The sequence below is a fragment of the Gossypium raimondii genome, chromosome 3, assembly GCF_025698545.1.
Source record: "Gossypium raimondii isolate GPD5lz chromosome 3, ASM2569854v1, whole genome shotgun sequence".
NCBI lineage: Eukaryota > Viridiplantae > Streptophyta > Magnoliopsida > Malvales > Malvaceae > Gossypium > Gossypium raimondii.
The window spans coordinates 15,196,841-15,221,017 of NC_068567.1; the positions used below are offsets into that span (position 1 = coordinate 15,196,841).

General features: G+C 28.6%; 1 protein-coding gene across 1 annotated transcript; it reads left to right on the plus strand.

Annotated features, from left to right (window-relative positions):
* Nucleotides 1–13,838: 13,838 nt before the first annotated feature.
* On the plus strand, nucleotides 13,839–14,519 carry LOC105797292 (uncharacterized). Its single transcript, XM_012627248.2, has one exon. The coding sequence runs from the start codon at nucleotides 13,839–13,841 to the stop codon at nucleotides 14,517–14,519; it is 681 nt and encodes a 226-aa protein (XP_012482702.2).
* The last annotated feature ends 9,658 nt before the right edge of the window (nucleotides 14,520–24,177 follow it).

Consider the following 24,177-nt stretch of genomic DNA (forward strand, 5'->3'; position numbering starts at 1 on the left):
TTTATGATATGTATATATAATATATATTATATAATATGTTAACTTAATGAATATAAGTAATAATAATAATAACAATAATAATAATAGTGCATTAAAACAACCAAAAATTTTCTTCTTTCATTACTATTACATGCAAACATTAAGAAAACAAAAAGAAAGGAAAGAAAGAAAGAAATAGCAAGGACGCACGGCCTAAAGCTCAAATTGGTTAGTGTAATTTAGTCCCTATACTCAGAATTTTTACATTTTTGGAATCCCGGTACTTAGGGCTACTCGACCCATATTGTAATTTTTAGTATTGTTCAAGATTTAGATGTTGACATTGTTGAATAGTTTAAGTATTAGGGATTAAATAGATAGATTTTTAAGTTAGAAATGGAAAAGGACTAAATTGTGGAATTAATTGTTGATTTTGAACAATAGGGACTAAATTGTAAAAAAAATAAATTAAGGGGTCAAATTGGAAAAGAGGAAGCTAAATGTGGTCTAGAGTGAAATTAGTATAAAAATATGAATTTAAAAGTGAAGGTTAAAACTAGTCTTGATTTAGGGACTAAATTAAAAAATTAGCAAAATATAGTTCAAAATCCTCGAGTAAAAAGGGGAAGGATAAAATCGACATCGAATAGCTCGAAAATCACAGTTTGTATTTCTATAATTCGAATTAAATATTAGATTATTTCCATATATAATTACTTGCATATGGTAAGCAATTGAGGTTAGTACTTTGATACTTGGGAATTGAATTAAATTCATAATTGAAACGAAATGGATTTATTTTGTATATTATGAAATATATTGATTATGAATATATGTGTATTGAGAAAAACGTGATTATTATCAAATTGAATATATGCTTATATGTGATGATATATATTCATGAAATTGAGACATTGGTCGTATTGAAAAGTGAAAGGAATATCTATTAACTGTACCGGGCTGAGTCAGATATAGATGGCATGCCATAGGATAGGAAAAGTTCAGGGATTACTTCGACCTCGAGTCGATGAGGCACTGGGTGCCAATTTGCTTCGGTTTAACCAATGAGACACTGAGTGTCAATTTATATAGCGCTGGGCGCAATTATTACTTCGAATTTATCCGATGAGGCACTGGGTGCCAAACTGGTGTGTTGGTTGGATCCATGTATCCGTCCGAGTCCATGTCGTGTTAATAGGGGAAAGTAAAATAATAATTTATGTGATTGATATTGAAATGAAAAAAATGAGAAATGAATATGAGATGAGAAAATATTGAAATGGCAAATATGAGAAATGACTATGAGATGAGAAATGATATATGAATTGATGAATTGATATGTGAAACTTGAATGAATTCAAGTATTGATCAAAGATATGAATCATGTCATTGCATGAGATGATGTATTCAAATGTTAAATGAAATACCATTGATATATATATATACTTATATAATTGAACATGTGAAAATCTTAGTAGATATGAATAAGGAATGAACATAAATTATACTATTAAATTGAAAAACATGAACATAGCTTACTTGTTGCATTTTGCATTTTAAATACTTATATCAAGTTTATGTTATTCGGATTATAGAAATACCACTGAGTTTTACTTAGCGTGCAATTTTTTTTCTGTGTGCAGGCTAGGTAGGGGAGAGCAAAACTCGATTCGACTCAAAAAAATAAATAAAAAAAATTCAAATTTCGAGTTAAACGAATTGAGTTATTCGAGTTAATTGAGTTATTCGAATCAATTCGAATTTTTTTTCGAATTTCGAGTTCGAATCGAGTTGAGTTTTCAAATTCGAATAACTCGAATAATTCAAATATCAAACTATAATATTTTACATTTTTACCCCAAACTCCCAAACCTTTTTACTTTTCCCTCAAAACTTTTACTCCTTCCCATTTTCCCCCTAAAACTTTTACTCCCCTCCCCTCCCCTCCCCCCAATCTACCCAAAATTCATTTCCCACCAAAATTTTACTCTCCCATTTATTTTTTCTCAAAATTTTACTCCCAAAAACCCTCAAAACCTTTTACTTTCTCCCAAAATTTTTACTCTCTCCCACTTTTCCCCTAAAACTTTTATTCCCTTCCCATCCCACCTCCCATCTACCCCAAACCCTCCCCCCTCCAATTTTTTTTAATATTTTCCCTCCAAAATTTTACTTCCCCCTATTTACTTTCCCTCAAACTTTTATTCTTCAAAACTTTTTATTTTCCCCCTAAACTTTTACTTCTCACCCTTTACCCTCAAATAAAAATCAAAATTATCCAAAAAAAATTCACTAAACATAAATAGTAATAATTTTATTTATATCTACTATTTATATTATTAAATTAAATTTCACATTTTATATTATTTATATTATTTATATTATTGAATTGTTTAGTCATATAGAATATTTATATTAAAATTGAATTATTAATTATGCCATAAAATATTCGTGTTAAAATTTTATATTGGTATCAATTTCACATTTTATTTTTAAAATAAATTTTATTAAAAATCATATTTTTACATTTAATATATTTTTAATTCCAAAATACATAGTGACAAGAATCAAGATAATTGAAACAACTAAGCAAGCAAAGAAGCTAACCAATATATAAAAAATTAATAAATAAATTATGAGGTGATGAAAGTTAATAAAAAATTTGATTAAGGTGGATAAATTTTATTACGATGGGTGACAGTGGTTACAAGGACCCAAAATTATTTTTTAAAATTTAACTCGAACAAATATATTCGATTCGATTCGAATTCCATCTTACTCGACTCGATTCGAGAAAACTTCAAATAAAGTTAGGATGATAAAATGAGATTCGAAAACTCGATTAACTCGAAAATTTTTGATTCAATTCGATTCGATCGAATGCTCACCCCTAAGGCTAGGTACTGTTCGAATTATTGCCAACTCAGCATCAAATCACAAATCCCGAGCTCAAGTGTGGTGATATTTCATTTTGTAATGGCATGTACCTAGGGAGTCTTTTGTTGATATCTTTTATAAGATGTTGTTAACTTAGTTGCTAGTGAAATGATGGTTAAATGTGTATATGGTTGTGGTTGACGTTATGTTGGTATGCTAGCCTAATTTATATTTTGGTATGTGATAGTTTAAATTTTGGTAGCTTAGCATAAAGCTTGGTATGTGCTTAGCTTCATGTTTGGTAACTTTAGAAGTTTGAAAGTTAGTTCAAATATGGTAAGTGTGATATGAATGAAAGTCTTGAATGTTTGATGTGTTGTTGATGTATTTGAACATATAAAATGTGGTACCAATGAGGGTACATTGGTTAGGCATATTAGGTGATGAATTTGGTATATTTTTGGCTTGTTTAATCGTGTTTGGGATAGGTTAAATGATTGGTAATTGAGTTGTTTAGTGCCCAAGTGAATAAGAAATGATAAACTTGAGTTTTAAGGTACTTTTGGGTGCACACGACCTGGCCACACGAGCGTGTGTCTCAGCCGTGTGAGGCACATGGCCTTGCCACATGGGCATGTGAGGCACACCGCCTGGTCGCACGAGTGTGTGACCCCTGAAATTAATTTTTTTTGTAATTATTTCCTAAACTTCGAAAATTGTTTCAAATTAGTCCCTGGTTAATTTTAAACTACTTTTAGGGTCCTGTAGACTCGTAATAAGAGCAGTAAGAGTAACTTTTACTCTGAATTGGGGTGGATTAGCAAACCTATATTAAGTGCATTCCACTAACATCATCGATGATAAATTAAAAAAATAATCATAGACGGAGTATGGACTAATACTCTCATGCTAATAATTGGAATAGTCTTGTATGTATCCAAATTTTGACATTCTAGAAGGGATAAATAGTGATAAGAGTGTAGACAGTGGAAGACTAAGTTTAGCAATGTATAAATAGTGATAAGAGTGTAGACAGTGGAAGACCAAGTTTAAAAATGCATAGCATAATTTATTATTCAAATGTATAAGAATCTAGCATGAAAGTATTAGATTGTCGAGACCTGCCCCTGCATATTATAATGCTATTAGTTAGTTTATGTAACAACCCGATTTTAGCTAAATCGGAACAGTGGTTTTGGAACCACAAATCTGAAGTCGCAAAATTATTTTTATATTATTTTTGGTATTTACAGTATGTGAATTAATATGTGTGAAAATTTTATCGTTTGTGTGCCGATTTATGAAAAAAGACTTAATCGCAGAAAATGTAAAAGTGGCTTTCTATATGTTAAAGTGCTTAATTGCTTTGATGAATTAATTATGGAGTCCTTATGTTGTAAATTGACCATTAAATATTTGATTGGACAAAGATGGACAACCATTATAAAGCTTTCATATTATTTCATTAAGGTTAATTTGGTAAATGAATATTAAATGATAATAAAATAAATAAAACATGAAAATTTTTGCATGTTCATCTTTCCCATTGCCGAAACTACAAAATAAAAATAAAGAAAAAAATAAAAATAGCAAGCTAGGTTCGTCACTCATTTTGCTTGATTGAGGTATGTAATTTGTTCGGTTTTTGATAATTTTTACATTTTTTAGATCGTTGCTTTGTGTTTTATCAAGCCCATGCTTAAATTTCAAAATTTAATGATGAATTTGAGTTATGCCATTGTTGATTTTGTAATTTTGTGATATTAAATGGTAAAATATGAAAGCTTGATGATAGATAAATATATTTTGTATTGTGATTTTTGATGAATTTACTTAGTATGGACTAATTTGTGAAAATAAGAAATTGAAGGGTTAAAATGTAAAATAAATTAAAGATATGGGCTTATATGAACTATATGAATATTCAACCAAGCATGGGAAATATGAAATTGTGTATTTTGTGATTTTATGAAATAGGGACTAAATGTCGAAAATGTGAATTTTAGGGGATAAAGTGCAAAATGCCCTAATTATGTGTTTGTGATTTGAATTGAATGAAATGTGTTATTAAATAGGCAAATTTAAATTTATATAGATCAAGAACAAAAGAAAACAAAATTAGATCGGGGGAAATCGAAAGTGGTCAAGTAGTCGATTCCATTCGTTCGTCTCCGTCCGAGGTAAGTTCGTAAGTGAATAAATGATGTTAAATTGTATGAATTTATTTTGTACATAGCCGAATTGAATTGTATGTATGTATAACTACATTGCCGAATTGAATTTAGCATGGAATGATTTGTTACGAGTATGAATCGATTGAATTATGACGTCTGAAAGCCCCGTACGAACCCTAGGATTTCGGTATGTGATTTCGTGTAAGACCACGTCTGGGACATTGGCATCGACTTGAAATTTACGTGTAAGACCATGTCTGGGACGTTGACATCGTACATGATTTCATGTAAGACCTTGTCTAAGACAGTGGCATCGATATTTGATTATATGTAAGACCACGTCTGGGACAATGGCATTGTACGAACTGTGGAGCTATCCGAATATTCTTCATAATTCCGAATGGTTCAATGGGAAATGTTGAGTTAAGATCGAATGTGAAATTGAGCTAAATGGTTCAGGTACGTGAGAAGATAAATGTTCATGAAAATAAGGTAAGTATAGTACTTGAGATGATGATATAAATATGCACGTTAAAAGAGTGATTTATGTGTACATGAGATAGTTTATATTCAGCCAAGTTGAAATTATAATACTAATGTTCATTTGATGATTTATTTGCTTATGACTTACTAAGCTATCCAAGCTTACTGTGTGTGTGTTCGATTGATGTTTTATAGATTTTGGAAGCTAGTTACGAGCTCGGAGATCGTCAAGGATCATCATCACACTATTGACTATCATTCGATGCTTTTGAAGTTTTAAACTTTGAACATATGGCATGTATAGGCTAGATTAAATATGTTTGATTTTGAATTTGTATACATATAGCCATGCGAAAATGGCTTGATTATAATATTATGGCTTGTGTGTATGTGGTATGCCTTATACTTATTTTGGAGGTATGTTTTATGGTTTACATGCTTGAAGGCTTTGGTTTTATGATTTGGCAATGAGTAATAAAAAGTATGATGAACAATTGTCCAACAAATTAGCTCATATGGAAATGTGTTTTATGGTATAACTTGTGTAGTAGATGGATGTGTCTTTGAATAGTGGTGCATGTATCTATAAACTATGTGATGACTCTGCTATAATTTGTGAAATTGATATTTGGTGTGACTTATTATTGACTTATTTTGGATGTACAATTTGTTTAGTGAATTGGCTTGAAGGTGGTAAGTGATGTGTATGCATTTTCAGTCTTATAGGTAGCATATTTTGGAAGTATGATATGTGGTTATTTTGTGTGTTATATGATGACATGATTCGGCATGAATAAATAGATAAGAAGACAGAAAGATGAGTATATCATTGATGGTGTAATGGTTATTTGGGTACAATTTGAAATGGTAATTAACTACATGTTTTAAAATGGTTTGGTTTGATCATTTGAGGCTAAAGTTAATGACCGAATATAGGGATAATTGATTTGTTGTGTTTATGTGTTGGGGCATGATAATTAGCATGCGAATTGGTGTACTTAAAATTGTTGCTTATGTTCAAAAATTGTTTAACATGGCTACGGTATAATGCACATAGGTTGGTAATGTTTACAAATGTATTTGGTTGTATAATGAAGCTTGCTTATGTTTTTTTTTTGTTTGTATGCCTAATAAGGTGTGTGAAAAGTTTAACCTAAGTAAATGTGCGCATATGCATAACATACAAATTGCTATTTTTATAAATTAGTTAATGAATTGGGTTAGCCATGATTTGGTATTTGAAATTAGAAATGGCTTTGTTTTAGAGTGTTATGTTCATGTATATATATCTTATAAAATGATATGTTTGATAATTAGTTAAAGATATGGATTGTTATGACTTAGTATGCATATGTGCATAGTTTATAAAATAGCATGGCTAGAAGTTTACTAATGAAATAAATATATGCAAAGGATGATTTGACATAAGCTTAGTAAATATGATGTAATGATATAAGCTTGAATATATTATAAATATTTGAATGGCATGAATATGATAGTAAATAGGTTCGAATAATGGGTTTGTAAAGCATGCAATATTTTATTGATGTATGATAGCTTGGTACAAATTTTAAAAGGTTAAGAGTATTGATTAATTGAATTTCAGAGTGCCATGATCTTTGGTCATAAGGTTCGCTATTGGAGTTATATTGTATATGTATTATGATATGATGTATATTAATTGGGTGAATAGGTGATTAAATAAATAATATTGATATGTTTAAATTTTAAAGCATAAATTGCTTATGTATTAAAAGTAGTAAAGCATGATTGGTTTTTAGTTGGTTAAGTGATCTATATGTATGAATGTGAATTATATGATTTAGCGGCTAGTTATTATTCGAGTTTAAAAATTTTCGGATTGAGTTAATATAATTTGTGCATAATTTAAAATGAAAGACTGTTCTGAGTTGTGTTTTGGTCGGTAATGCCTCGTGACCCTAATTCGGTGACGGATACGGGCTAGGGGAGTTACAGTTTATATGTTGATTATGATTGAATTAATTGTTTGATTCATTAGTAATGCTCGTGATGCTAGTCCGACGATGGAGAGGGGTTAGGGGTGTTACAAAAATTAAATTGAAGCGGAGCGGATGAGGTAAGGTATATGGATGCATCCAATATTTATGGAAGTGATAGTAGTTTTCAAGATGATACAACCATAGTAAAATGGGGAAGGTGGTGGAGCAAAACTTACCAACTGTGAAGCGGTAGTGGATTTAGCAACATCTGCCCCACCCCCATTCCATTGCCATCTCTATTTATAACATACAAAATATATGAATATAATGGTTAATGTTTACTACAAGTCCCTATATCATATCATAAAGTTCATTTTAATCCACCTAATATTAAAAAGAATAAATCACTCCCTATATGTTTGAAAGTTGACATTTAGTCGTTTCACATTAATTTTGTTGTTATTGGAACGACACGGTTTAACAGTGGCTAACATACTTTTAAATAAAAAATTAAATTAAATTATAAAACTAAACAACAATTTTGAAAAATGAGTAGAGGTTTCTCCAATTTATTTTAGATTATATTTATTATTTTTAGTTTGATCCTAAATTACTTAAATAGCCAAATCTCATACGTTTGCCGGATCCATTGCCCACGATCCAAAATTGTGGAATAAGCGTTTCCGTGAAGATTAGAGACGCTGAAATTTGAAGACAGACGGTGAAAGAACAGTGTTTTTGCTAATTCCATTTCCCCAAAAACTTACTGACTTTGTTCCTATTTTAACCCAACCTAAATTACTTTAAATCTTTTTTTTTCAGTTTATCTTAATTTTATGGTTTATTATATAAAAAAGTCCCTGTAAAATAATTTAATAGTCAATTAAGTCCTAAATCAAAAACAACACTTAATTGAGCCCTTAATCGAATATAAGCAATCAATTAAGCTATTTAAAACTCAATTTCCGTGGAGGCCCCTGACGTCCATCAACTTCACCACATGACAAAATCTGGTAATTTCTCTTAAAATTGTTTAAAAATCATAAAAATTATAAATTTATAAAAGAATTTAGATTTTTGAAAATTTTAAAATAGAATTTTCAAAATTATAAAATTATAAAAAATTGCAAAAGTTTATAAGTTATTTAAAATAATAATAGAAATTAATAGAATTGAAAAACATTTAATTTTAAAAATTATAAAAAATTTGCACTTGATTTTTATAATCTTTTAGAAATTATAAAAAATTGCAAAATTTTGTATAAATATTATGAAAAATAAATTATATTTTTATGGATCCATCTTTAAGATTGATCAACTTATCAATATCATCAATATAAGCAAGGGTCCTGACCCTTCCTAAAATGGAAAATTTTTCATTTGGGCCCTTAAAATTTTAAATTAATAAATGTAAAATTACACTTTGGCCCCTCTTAAAATGATAAAATTTTGATTTAATTTTTAAATATTATAAAGATATAGTCTATTAAAATAATAAAATTATATTTTTACTATCGTAAAATTACAATTTAATTTTGACCCCAAAATATTTTTCTAGTTTCGCCCCTAAATATAAACATCGGTGTCATTGCTAGGGAACCCAAGTCTCTCCCCCTTTGACTTTAATCGTATTCTGCTTCTTTTTCTCAATGCCCAACTCTTTATGTGGCAAGCGACTAGGGCTGAGCATTCGATCGAATCGAATCGAAAATTTTCGAGTTAATCGAGTTTTCGAATCTCATTTTATCATCCTAACTTTATTTGAAGTTTTCTCGAATTGAGTCGAGTGAGATGGAATTCGAATCGAATCGAATCGAATATATTTGTTCGAGTTAAATTTTAAAAAATAATTTTGGGTCCTTGTAACCACTGTCACCTATCGTAATAAAATTTATCCACCTTAATCAATTTTTTATTAACTTTCATCACCTCATAATTTATTTATTAATTTTTTATATCTTGGTTAGCTTCTTTGCTTGCTTAGTTGTTTCAATTATCTTGATTCTTGTCACTATGAATTTTGGAATTAAAAATATATTAAATGTAAAAATATGATTTTTAATAAAAGTTATTTTAAAAATAAAATGATTGATACCAATATAAAATTTTAACACGAATATTTTATAACATAATTAATAATTCAATTTTAATATAAATATTCAATATGACTAAACAATTCAATAATATAAATAATATAAAATATTAAATTTAATTTAATAATATAAATAGTAGATATAAATAAAATTATTACTATTTATGTTTAGTGATTTTTTGGATAATTTTGATTTTTATTTGAGAGTAAAGGATGAGAAGTAAAAGTTTAGGAGGAAAATAAAAAGTTTTGGGGAATAAAAGTTTGAGGGAAAGTAAATAGGGGGAAGTAAAATTTTGGAGGGAAAATATTTTAAAAAAAAAAATTGAAGGGGGGAGGGTTTGGGGTAAATGAGAGGTGGGATGGGAAGGGAATAAAAGTTTTAGGGGAAAAGTGGGAGAGAGTAAAACTTTGGGGGAAAATAAAAGGTTTTAAGGGTTTTGGGGAGTAAAATTTTGAGAAAAAGTAAATGGGAGAGTAAAATTTTGGTGGGAAATGGATTTTGGGTAGATTAGAGGGTTGGGAGTGGAGGAGAGTAAAAGTTTTGGGGGGAAAGTGGGAAGGAGTAAAAGTTTTGAGGGAAAAGTAAAAAGGTTTGAGAGTTTTGGGTAAAAATGTAAAATATTATAGTTTGATATTCAAATTATTCGAATTATTCGAGTTATTCGAATTCGAAAACTCAACTCGATTCGAACTCGAAATTTGAAAAAAAAATTCGAGTTGATTCGATTAACTCAAATAACTCGATTCGTTTAACTCGAAATTCGAATTTTTTTTCAATTTTTTGGAGTCGAATCGAGTTTTGCTCACCCCTACAAGCGACTCATGCAAACTATTTTTTTTCATAATTTTATATATTTTTTACTTTTTTTTCAATTTTATAATTTTTTGTAATTTTTTATATTCTATTTTCAATTTTATACTATTTTTAATAAATTTTAATATTTTGATTTTTGGCATTTTATAATTTTTAAAAATTCTAATTTTTTATAATTTTTGAAAATTTTAAAATTCTAATTTTTATTTTAAATATTTTTTAAAATTTTTAAAAATTCTATTTTGTTTTGAAAATTCTATTTTTAAACAAATTTAAGGGAATTTATCAAATTTCGCCACATGACACAATTGTAGCTTACAATGTGGTCAAGTTAATGGGCGTGAAGGGCTTATAGGGAAAATTGATTTTTTGAGTGCTTAATTGATTGCTTATATTCGATTAAGATCTCAATTAAGTGATCTTTTCGACTAAAAGCTCAATTGATTATTGAATTATTTTGCAACAACTTTTTATATAATAAACTTAATTTTATTTAAAGAATTTACCTTTTATTAGTTTAGAGGTTTAATAAAAGTTGGAAATAGGTATTTATTCTATTCTAATAAAGCGTATAGATCTATATCATTTTATTTATAAATTGTATATATTTATGTTATAAATTATAAAAGGAATTGTATTCTATTAAAATAAATCCTACTTTCTTCCTATTAAACGATCCAAAGAATTAGCAATTTGTGTTCCCATTTTCGTTCCTCATAGTTGACCGAGTCACACTTTAGGTAACATAGGTTTACCCTACATTAACCATAATAATCTTTTTTATTTAATGCCATATTAATTACTGTTAAGCCACACCATTTATGGACTAAAATGTCAACTTTTCAAATATACCGAAACTAAAATATTTGTCTTTTACCCATACAAGTTCAAATCCTCTTCCATGCTTATTTCATTGTTTTTTATGCATGTTATTTCTAGGCCTTTTTGCAATTAATATTTTTAATTAATAAATATGCTTTTCAAGTTTTTAATTAACAAACATGTTTTTTATTTTATTTTTAATTCATGTTTTTTATTAATAACTTCTTTCTTTATATAGACAATATAATAAATGTCTAATTATAAATAAAATATATATTTAAGGATGAGCAAAACTTGATTCGATTTGACAAAATAGAAAAAAACCGATTTTCAAATTAATCGAATTGAGTATTCAATTTTTTTCGAGTCAACTCAAATTTTCGAGTTTGAGTCAAGTAGAATTTTACAATTTGAATAACTCGAATAATTTGAATAATAAATTGGTGTGAGTACCCCTTTGGTCCATGTCAATTTTGAAAATGAGCAAATTGATTTCTCTCTCAACAAAAATTACAAAAATAATATAAAATAATTTTTAAAATTTAAAATATTTATAAAAATTCCAATATAAAATTTTAAAAAATTCTAAAGAATATATAAAGAAAGTAAAAAATTAAACATTTTCTAAAATAATAATTTTGAGGAGTCGAATAAGTTAATTAATGATTCAAGTTTATCATACTAAAGTATCTGTTTTTTTTCTTATTTTGCTTTGAATAAATTTTCAAATATATATGGTTTCAAATTTATGTGCTTTAATATGGAATTGATTATACTGTAACAACATTTTAATTTGACATGTTTAATTTTTAATTTAACTCAAATAATTTCACCCAATTCGACTCAAATTGAATTTCATTTCACTCAACTTGATTCGAAAAAATTTCAAATCGAGTTTGGATAATAAAATAAGATTCATCAACTCAAATTTTTTTCAGTTGATTCGATTGAATGCCCACCTATATATATATATATATAAATATATATATATCATTTTTTAAAATATATTTTATATTTTAAAAACATTAACTACTTTTACATATAATTTTCATATGCCAAATATTTATTTTTTTTATACATTTTGTGTATGGTAAATTCTAATATTATAAAATCAAATAATTATTTTGAATATCATTATTTTTACCTATTTGTGGATATGGTAAATTCTAATATATATATATATATATATATAATCAATTAATTATTTCAAATATCATTATTTTTAGTAAATATACTTTTTATGTATGAAATATTTTTCCAATCATATTATGGGTATACGTGAAAAATAATGATATTTAAAAAATTATTTAAATTTATAATATTAGAATTTATGAGACCCACAATGTACATAAAATAAATCTTTGACATAAAGAAGAATAAATAAATAAAATTAGTCGATTTTTTAAAATAAAATATATTTAAAAGTATATTTTCATTATATAAATAAAGAAATTATGAATTAAAAATAAAATAAAAACTTTATATTTAAAAATTGAAACAACATGTATTAATAAAGCAAATAAACATAAGAGAGGAATCAAACTAAACCATATGAGTAGAAGAAGCAACCATTTAACCATTCAAAGAAATTTAAAACAGGTTCAAAATCATATATAGCAATAACAATAGTAGTAACTAAATTAAACCCTTAATAATAGTATATTTAATAATAAAAATTTAATTTTGATATAAACAAGAACGCAAAATGCAAATAAAGAAAAGGAAAATGAATTACTCTTGTGTGCTACTTTCCATTTCCATAAAATGCTTTCAATATAATTAATTAATTAATTAATTTTTGAACTTCTTTCTTTCTTCAAAATTTCTCTTGAACTTGCTTTCACTATCCTTACCATCATTCTCTTCATCCTTCTTATCGGTTTTCCCAATGGTTCACTTTAATTAAATCCTCCATCATTATCATCCTTATAAAGATAAGGATAAATTTTGGTTTTAGTTAGTCTCAATTTTATCATTAAATTATTCAAAATTTTCATTTAAGTCAATAGATTATTAAAATCGATGTTATATGGTTTTCTCTGTTTGCGCTACATGTACTAATCAAAAGCTATTTTTTTCTTCTTTTCTACCGTTCAGTTATTTTTCATAAAATAGCTTTGGATCTAAGGTATATGTTCTATTCGTCGATGGGTACTAATCATCGAGTCGTCACTTGAAACTCGCTGACCAATGAAATAAAAAAATTTGAACAATTCAATAACTTAGATGAAAACTTTTAAATAATTCAGTGATAAAATTGTAACGAAAATAAAAACTTTTCTATGAATAGTAGAGGAAGATAGTTTTAGATAGTATTCGAGATAACCTTGGTAAAATTTAAATGAAATCTTTTAAGTTTTTACTTAATTATAATATTATTAATAATAATAAATATTAATCCATGATGGACCATTTCCATCCCTCTCCTCCAAGCAATAGTAAGTTGAAACCCTCAACTTTATCCTTATTTTATATCTCTATCACAAGTCAAACTAGACCGAAATCCATGAGGAAACTTCTATTGCTTGCAACAATTCTCAAAATCATTAAATCACATTTTCTTGTTTCAACCCTCTTCATTTAACTCCTCTGCCTCTCCTTTTCTCAGTTTCAATCATAAAACACACTTTCAAATGTTTCGCCCTTTCATCTGTGCCACTTTCAATCCTCACCAAGATGACGATGGTCCAAGAAAACCCAGAAACAACAAAGCTCGAAAAAAGGATGACAAGAACCCTTACTCGGATCGCGGCCTCGACAAGTTTTCTGCACTTTTATCTGAGCTCGAGCAGAAGAAACAAAAGATTTACTCGCAAACGGGCTCACAAGATGTAAAGTTGGTTCGTTTTAAGTACAAGAACTCGACGGATTTCGTCCCCATCGTGGTAAAGCTCAAGGACAACAAGAAAGAAGAAGAGAAAAAGAAAGGTATTGATAATACCACCACCAAAGAGATGAATCTTGATGCACAAGTCATAGATAAACACCCAATCCATGAAGGGAAAGAAGTAATGAACAAGGTACCACCAGGACTACAACCTGTTACTGATCAGAAGAAGAAAAAACAAAGCTTTTCATGGAATATTGAGTTCCATAAATGGAGACGGCCTTGTTACTATTTACCAACATTTCTGGTCTTGATTTTGTTGCTTTTGGTGTTGTTTGAAAGATCGGTTTCGATACTAATTACTTGTATTGGATGGTATATGGTACCTATAATACAAGGAAATAGTTACAATAAGAAGAAGGGTTATGTTAGAAAATTGAGTGACAACAAAACCGGAGCTGTAGGAGACAAGTCATCCCAGGTCTGATCATTGATGTTTTTTTCTGTAAAGTGTTTTTCTTTGATTCTTTTGTTGCTGTGTTTTGGGGTTGGATTCAAAATTTCATCCACTCTTTTAGACAGTGTAAATTCTTGTATAGGAGGATGGATTCTTCAGGTTACTTTTTATGACATTTTCGATCCTTGGTCATGGAACTTGATTATTGGCATTCCAGATGTTGGTTTCTTTTCATAATTTTAAAGTTAAATATTCAAGGGGTCACTTATAGCAATGCGTACGATATAAGCACAGTTAATTTTTTTTTTTAAATACTCTTATATATACTACAATATTTAGGTAATTATAGTATGATGTAGATTATTGTATCAAGAGTTTACGTTAGCAAAACTCGATTAGATTCAAAATTTTTTGAAAAATTGGTATAAATATCCTTTTGGTCCCTATCAAATTTAAAATGAGTAAATTTATCTCTTTTAACAAAATTACAAAATAATTTTTAAAATTAAAATATTTACAAAATTCTAAAATTTATATTTTTTAAAATTTCAAAAATAATTCTAAAAATATATTAAGAATGTTAAAAAATTAGAATAATAATTTTGAGGAACTAAATAAGTTAATTAATGATTTAAATTTATCATACTAAAGTATTTTTATTATTTTGCTTTGCAAAAGTTTTCAAATATATATGATTTCAAATTTATGTACTCTAACATTGACCTAGTTATATTGTAACAAGATTTTAATTTGACATGTTTAATTTTTTTAATTTAACTCGAACAATTTCACTCAATTCGATTCGACTTAACTCAAATTTTATTTCATGCAACTCGATTTTAAATAGGTTGACAAAATAGGGCTCGTCAACTCAAAATTTTTCACTCAATCCGACTTGATTCGATCTAACACTCACCCCTATAAATAGTTGAATTACCTTATATCTCTCTACTCAAAATAGGCAAAATATCTTATATACATTAGATTAAAGAGTAAATTGATTATTTTGTTAAAAATTTCATCAATTTCAATAATTAAGTGATGACGTGATTTACGGAGCAAGTAGGGAACGACATGTGGCTCATAGTATGCCATGTTAACAAAATTGTCTATTTATCTAGGTTCATCTCAATGTGCTTATTCAAAAAATAAAAAATATAGAGAAAATATATAGAGAAAATTATTAAGAACTATAAGAAATTGTTTAAAATTATTAAAAACTATTTCAAAATTAATATTAATTTAAAAAATATATTTTTAATATATTTTAATTATTGACATGGTTTTTAAATAATTATAACAATTTGTTTTTTTAAGATTTTTAAATTAATAGTAGAAATTGATAAAATTTTTAATGGAATGACCAGCAATGGCAGAGCCGAGGAGTTGGCAAGGGCCCTGCCCCCTAAAATAGAATAATTTTCATTTAGGTCTTTTATAATTTATGAAATTTTAAATTAGTAATAGTAAAATTGCACTTTGGCCCCAAAAAATAATAAAAGTTTGATTTAATCCTTTAAAAATTATAAAGATATAGACTATTAAAATGGAGAAATTACATTTTTACTATTGTAAAATATACAATTTAATTCTCTCCCCCCCCCAAAAAAAATTTCTAGTTCTGCCATTGATGACCAGTTTGCTCTTCAATTTAACATATGGGAGCTAATTTGTTCATTTTTAAATAAAAATGTAAAATGCAATCCGACTCCTAATATACTTTCACCCAATATTTAATAAAATAAATAATTTATAAATTTATGAACTATTTAATATTAAAATAATTCTATCTTTGTTTCATAAAAAGTAAAATGTTATCTTTTCAAAGATTAAACCTTGTATATTCAAACAATTAATTGATTAATATTTTAAACGAAATTATTATATATATATATAATAATTATACATGCAAATATAATATTTTAGTTTATGTTTATAATATATAAGATTTATTCATAATTTATTAAGAAATTAAAATAACTTTTTATGAATAATAATGTGTATGATTTGCTTAGTTATAAATTGTATCATTTCAAAATAAATAATGAAAAATATACAACTTTCGTAAAAACTATTAAATTAATATTTGTTATACCTCATATCTATAATATATATATATATATATATATAAAAGAAATAATTTAAGGTGGTAGGCTTCAATATTTGACGAGTGGTATCATATTTATATGGCACATGAATACTTAATGTGCATTAAATGCAATGTTTTAATGGAAAATGGAAAAATATTTTATGTCAAAATATTTGAATATTACATGTATTATTTTTAATTTTACTTTTATAATTATAATATTTGAAGTTATAAATTTTGTAATAAATAAATAAAATATATTTTAATTGATACACAATATCAAACCCTTGCACGGGATAATAAATTAATTATTACCATAGCAATGATCCTAATTAAAAGGGATAGATGTGAAAACTATACATAAACTTTAATCTAATGTGCAATGTCATATATAAACTTTGGTTTTATGCAATTTTATACATGAAATTTTAATTTGATTCAATTTTCACAAATCACTAACAATTACATCATCGAATCAAGATTATTTTACGTTGATATATTGCATACACAAATAATATATAAATTCAATATGATAATAAATTAATACATGTATTTATTTATTTAAATGTGCATGATTAAATCAAAATTTATGTATAAATTTGATATTTATCCGTAATTAAAGTTTATTACAAAATTATATATATTTTTAAATGAAGAGCAGTCTCGGTTTGAATGAAAAATAATTGAATGATTTAATTAGATTTGAACCATTTTTAAGTCTTCTTACAAACACAAAAATAGCAGCAGCATGTGCGTTGATATCATCATTTTGACTTTTCAACACTTCTATTTTAGTTTAATTACTAGGAAAGACAAGTTACCTTAAAAAAATACTTCTTGTTTGAGTTTCTTGAAACTCATATCGCATTTCATTTATTACCTTTAATAAATAACAAGGTCATTCCACTTTTTTTACGTCATAGCTTTCACCTTTCAACAATTTTTTTGCTTTAAAAGTTAATGATGAGGATGAGAAGCGATTTGATTTTTTAAATTTCTCTATTCTCTGGATGACCAAAGCTATGTAGTGTTTCCCTTGCGTGGGGCCTTCTCAAGAATTGATATGGAGGTATCGGAGGCTATGAGGCTTTTTTACATATATAATATATGAAAAATTAAAAAAATCCCAAAATGGTATACTAACTTAATTATTTACGAAAATGATATACTAGGGTGGTGCATATCACTAGTTAGTTTCAGTTAAAAAAATAAAAAATATATATATTTTTAATGGTGTAGCCTTATTTATAGGCGACACCAAAGTATTTTTCCCATACGGTTCCAATACATGGGTTAAATACGGGTTTGGGTGGTGGTGCCCATGGGAAAGGCGACACCAAAGGACTGGTGCCAATGTTATAGGCGGCACTTGTGGTGTCAATCTTGTAGGCGGCACCTGTTCTACCACCAGCCATTATTTAAGCAATGTTTGGGAAAAAAATTTAGAATTCAAATAATAGCAAAAAAAAAATCTGTAGAAGAAGAGTAAACAAATAAAGAAGAATTCACAAGGTTAATAGATATGAAATTCATTTTTTTACATTACAGTAATTATCTTGCTTGAAATTGTATTGAGAATTTTTATTTCTTTTTTAATAGATCTAGTATTGAAGATGGATAATCAATTTTTCGTATGTGTTTATTTTGATGGAGTAATTTTGACAACAGCAGTTGGATGTGTATTTGAATGTCTCTAACAAATAGAAATGAGATTTAATAGAAATGTCTCGATTGATGATATGAAGGAAATGATTGGTGCAAAATTGTTAGACATTGTGGGAGAAGGATCTCAAAACTTTTCTACAAGTTTCCACTTTTGACAGATCCCATCAAATTCACCGAGATGAAACTTGTAGACGATGAAGACGTGGGGACAATGGTTGCTCTTTGTTGTGGGAATCAAAGCCATCAAAATGCACTGATTCAGTTATTTCCTGAGTTAGTTGATGTGGAGCCAGCTGAAGATCCCACTCCATTTCGTGAAGAACATGGAATTCAAGATCTGTGTATGGTGGTTCCGATATCGTACGTTGATAGTCTATCGACTGTACACGAGTTTGGCATCGATCTTAATGTTGCATCTGAGACTAATGCGGATGGTGATGATGGATATGATAGTAGCGATCTTTCTGATCACGAGGTCGATGGTAATAGTGATCCTGATGTGGACGAGGTCTCAGATGTTATCAATGACGAAGACACAAATGATGATGGCAATGTTAATATGTCTTCAGTCAGGAATCTGATTCGATGCATTGTGACACACAATGATCCTAGGGCACACATGTTACTAATGGGCCCTGATGTGACGCATGTAGTCGAGTTCCTGGAGTACCCTGATATACTACATGCTTGCAGGTTGGTTATAGATTTCAAACCTGAAGAGTTGTTCGTGGGCCAAAAATTCGAAACTAAGGAAGAGTACGTATTTGCCACTAAGCGGTATAGCATGAATGCGTTGCAGGCCAACGAAAGGCTGCAATTGACGGGTATGAGTCGCATTTATCCAGAAGTCGTAAATGTGGGAGATACAAAAATTTGTTGGAACTCACACATGCACTTCAACACCTATGACAGAAGATCACCAGAAACTTGATTCTAAAACTATTTGCACATGCATCATGCCAATTAGGGGTGAGCAAAACTCGATTCGACTCGAAAAAATCGAAAAAAAATTCGAATTTCGAGTTAAACGAATCGAGTTATTCGAGTTAATCGAGTTATTCGAATCAACTCAAATTTTTTTTTCGAATTTTGAGTTCGAATCGAGTTGAGTTTTCGAATTCGAATAACTCGAATAATTCGAATATCAAACTATAATATTTTACATTTTTACCCCAAACTCCCAAACCTTTTTACTTTTCCCTCAAAACTTTTACTCATTCCCACTTTCCCCCCAAAACTTTTACTCCCCTCCCCTCCTAACCCCCTAATTTACCCAAAATCTATTTTCCGCCAAAATTTTACTCTCCAATTTATTTTTTCTCAAAATTTTACTCCCAAAAACCCTCAAAATCTTTTATTTTCCCCCAAAATTTTTACTTCCTCCCACTTTTCCCCTAAAACTTTTATTCCCTTCCCATCCCACCTCCTATCTATCCCAAACCCTCCCCCCTCCAATTTTTTTTTTAATATTTTCCCTCCAAAATTTTACTCCCCCTATTTACTTTCCCTCAAACTTTTATTCCCCAAAACTTTTTATTTTTCTCCCAAACTTTTACTTCTCACCATTTACTCTCAAATAAAAAATCAAAATTATCCAAAAAAAATCACTAAACATAAATAGTAATAATTTTATTTATATCTACTATTTATATTATTAAATTAAATTTCACATTTTATATTATTTATATTATTGAATTGTTTAGTCATATTGAATATTTATATTAAAATTGAATTATTAATTATGCCATAAAATATTCGTGTTAAAATTTTATATTGGTATCAATTTCACATTTTATTTTTAAAATAACTTTTATTAAAAATCATATTTTTACATTTAATATATTTTAATTCTAAAATACATAGTGACAAGAATCTGAAGATAATTGAAACAACTAAGCAAGCAAAGAAGCTAACCAATATATAAAAAATTAATAAATAAATTATGAAGTGATGAAAGTTAATAAAAAATTTGATTAAGGTGGACAAATTTTATTACGATGGGTGACAATGGTTACAAGGACCCAAAATTATTTTTTAAAATTTAACTCGAACAAATATATTCGATTCGAATTCCATCTCACTCGACTCGGTTCGAGAAAACTTCAAATAAAGTTAGGATGATAAAATGAGATTCGAAAACTCGATTAACTCAAAAATTTTCGATTCTATTCGATTCGATTCGATCGAATGCTCACCCCTAATGCCAATGGTGAAGGACATGTCAACCAATAAAGTTTCGGTACTGATTTCTGAAATGCAAGCATGATTCCAACATCGAATATTGTACCAAAAAACATGGATAGCTAAACAGATGGCTTTTTAACATGGGTCCACTAAAGACCCCAGGTCCAGATAACTTCCATGCGTTGTTCTACCAGAATTAGTAGGAGACTGTTGGCCAGGATGTGTGCTCTTAGGTTCAAGGAATTTTTATGCGTGGTTTTATTAATTTTTCTATTAATAAAACCTTGTTGGTTTAGATCCCCAAAGTCAAAAGCCCAGAATCCTTATCTGAATTTCGTTTTATCAACCTCTGTAATTTCTTGTACAAGTTAGTCACTAATATTATTGCTAACCGATTTAAGCATGTGTTTCCTAGTCTCATTGCTCAAAACCAAGTCAGTTTTGTTACAGAGAGGCAAATTACTGATAATATTATTATTTTTCAATAGGTAGTTCATTCTATGAAGAATAAGAAATGAACAAAAGGGTGAATGACAATCAAGGTGGATCTGGAAAAGGCTTATGACAGACTAAAATGGGATTTCATCGAAGGCACTTTAGTTGATGCAGGTATTCCTTGCTTCTTATTTAGGACCATTATGAAATGCATTTCTACTATTTCTATGCAGATTGTTTGAAACGGAAGCCTTACGGAGGGATTTATGTTGAGGAGAGGAATCCGTCAAGGGTTCTCTCTTTCCCCGTATTTGTTTGTTCTTTGCATGAAGAGATTGAGCCAGCTTATCCATAAAGAAGTTAAAGGATAAATTTTGGAGGCCTATTTCGATTATGAAGTTGGCCTGCCTTTGTCGCATCAATTCTTTGTTGATGACCTTTTCTTATTTACGGAAGCATATGTGAATCAGACTCGGATGGTGAGAAAAGTTCTTGATGTGTTCGGGACTTCTTCGGGGCATAAAATTAATGCTAGTAAGATAAAGGTTTTCTTCTTTAGTAATATTCAGCCTCTTGTAAAAGATGAAATTTGTAAAACTCTTGGTTTTGCTGAGAAGAATGACTTAGGATCTTACTTAGGCATGCCATTATTGCATCAAAGGGTAACAACTAGCACTTTTAAGTTTATAGTTGATAAAATCATACGAAAGTTAGACAGTTGAAATGCGAAAATGTTGTCCATGACAAGGAGAGTCACTCTAGCAAGGTCGGTCCTCATGGTGACTCCCAACTACTTTATGCAAACTGTTAGAATCTTTATTAGTATTTGTGCTGAGATTGAAAGAATTGCAATGGGTTTTGTAACACCCCAAACCCGTGTCCGTCGCCGGATTAGGGTTACGAGGCATTACCGATCAAAACACAACTCAGAACAGTCTTTCATTATAAATTATGCACAAATTAGACTAACTCAATCACAAATTTTTTTTAAAAGAAACTCGAATAGTAATTAGCATTCCAATCATATAAATCACATTCGCACCTGTAGATTACTTAATCAATTAAAACTAATCATGCTTTACAAGCCCATAGTTCGAACCTATTCACCATTATATTCATACCATTTGAATATTCAATATATATATTCAAGCTTATATCATTACATCATATTCACTAAGCTTATGTCAAATCATCCATTGTATATATTTATTTAAGTAGCAAACTTCTAGCCATGCCATTATAAAAAAAACTATGCACATATGCATACTAAGTAAGAACAATCCATATCTTTAACTAATTATACAAAGATATCATTTTATAAGATATATATACATGCATAACATTCTAAAACAAAGCCAATTCTAAATTCAAATACCAAATCATGGCTAACCCAATTCATTAATAGTTTATAAAAATAGTAATTTATACGTTATGCACATGGGTAATTTAAGACAAGACATAGGTAACCTACCCTGTTTTGGAAAATTTTAATTTGTACAAAAATTAAACAGCGTATGAGCATTAATTCGGACAACATTAATATGGTCAAAAACGGATAGCAATTATCCAACATTTAGACAACATTTAATTAACATTTGGACAGCATTTAATCAACAATTGGACAGCAATCAATCAACATCATTTAATCAACAATTGGACAGCAATAAATCAACATTTGGATAGCATTTAATCAACAATTGGACAACATTCAATCAATATTTGGACAACATTTAATCAACAATTGGATAGCATTTAATCAACAATTGGACAGTATTAATTCAACAATTGGACAGCATTTAATCAACAATTGGACAGCATTCAATCAATATTTGGACAGCATTTAATCAACAATTGGACGGCATTAAATCAACATCTGGACAACATTTAATCAACAATTGGACAACATTCAATTAATATTTAGACAGCATTTAATCAACAATTTTTACTTCAATTAAGCCAAATTATATAATCAATCATCACACAAATATGCTACAAATCATACCTCCAAAATGAGCTGTTTCATGGCCGATTATACATTATCGTAGCATCATTAACAAAACACAACCAAAATAAATCATTCATCCCTACAACAAGCTTACCAACATGAACTAATCATACCATATATATATATCTTTGCATCATACCAAATTCATATACTAATTATACCACACAAATATTCTATATTCCAAAATTTCTTAAACATTAGCATATTAGCATTAAACCAAGCCATTTTCACGTGACTAAATATCTACAATATTCAAGACCAACCAAAACAAATGTTAGCCTATGCATGCCATATGTTCAAAATTTTGAGCTTTCCAAAAACTGAGATAGAGGTCGATAGTGTGACGGACTTCCTTGAAGATCCCCGAGCTCGTAACTAGCTTCCAAAAATCTATAAAAGAAATGAATGAACAGACATACAGTAAGCTTAAATAACTTAGTAAGTTGTAAGTATATAATTTTCAAAGAACTCATAAAAATTACACCAGTAGGCCGAAATCAACTAATCATGTACACATACATATATAATCATATTTATACGATTAACTCATCTTTCATATTATACATATTACTTACCTTTACTTCTAATTTCGTATAACTTAAACGTACCTGAATTATTTAATTTAAACTCACATTCAGGTTTACCATATGATTTCCCGTTATACCTTGTGGATTCAAAAAGAAGATACTCAATCGGCTTAAAAAGCTCGTACAATGCCAACGTCCCAGACGTGGTCTTTCATGTAATCAAATAACGATACCACTGTCCCAGACAGGGTCTTACACGCAATCATATACAACGCCAATGTCCCAGACATGGTCTTACACGTAAATCTCGAATCGAGGCCAACACTCCAGACGTGGTCTTACACGATGTCAAATTTCAGCATTTTTGTAGTTCGTATGACTTTCGGGTGTCGTATATCAACCAATTAAAACTCATAATTAATCAGCATTTGTCAAATACAATTCAGCATAATAGGGTACACATACACATTTAGATTCGACTATACATAAAATAGATACAGTAAATTTTACTTCAATAATTTACTTACGAACTTACCTCGGACGAAAACAAGCGGATGAAATCGACTACTCGAACACTTTTGACTTCTCCCGTTCTAATTTTGTTTTCTTTTGTTCTTGATCTAATTAAATTCAAATTTAGCTATTTAATAACACATTTCATTCAAATTTATTCCAAAGCACATAAATGGGAAATTTGCATTTTAGCCCCTAACATTTCACATTTTTTCGATTTAGTCCCTATTTCAAAACAACTCAAAATATTCAAAATTTCAACCCACTCTA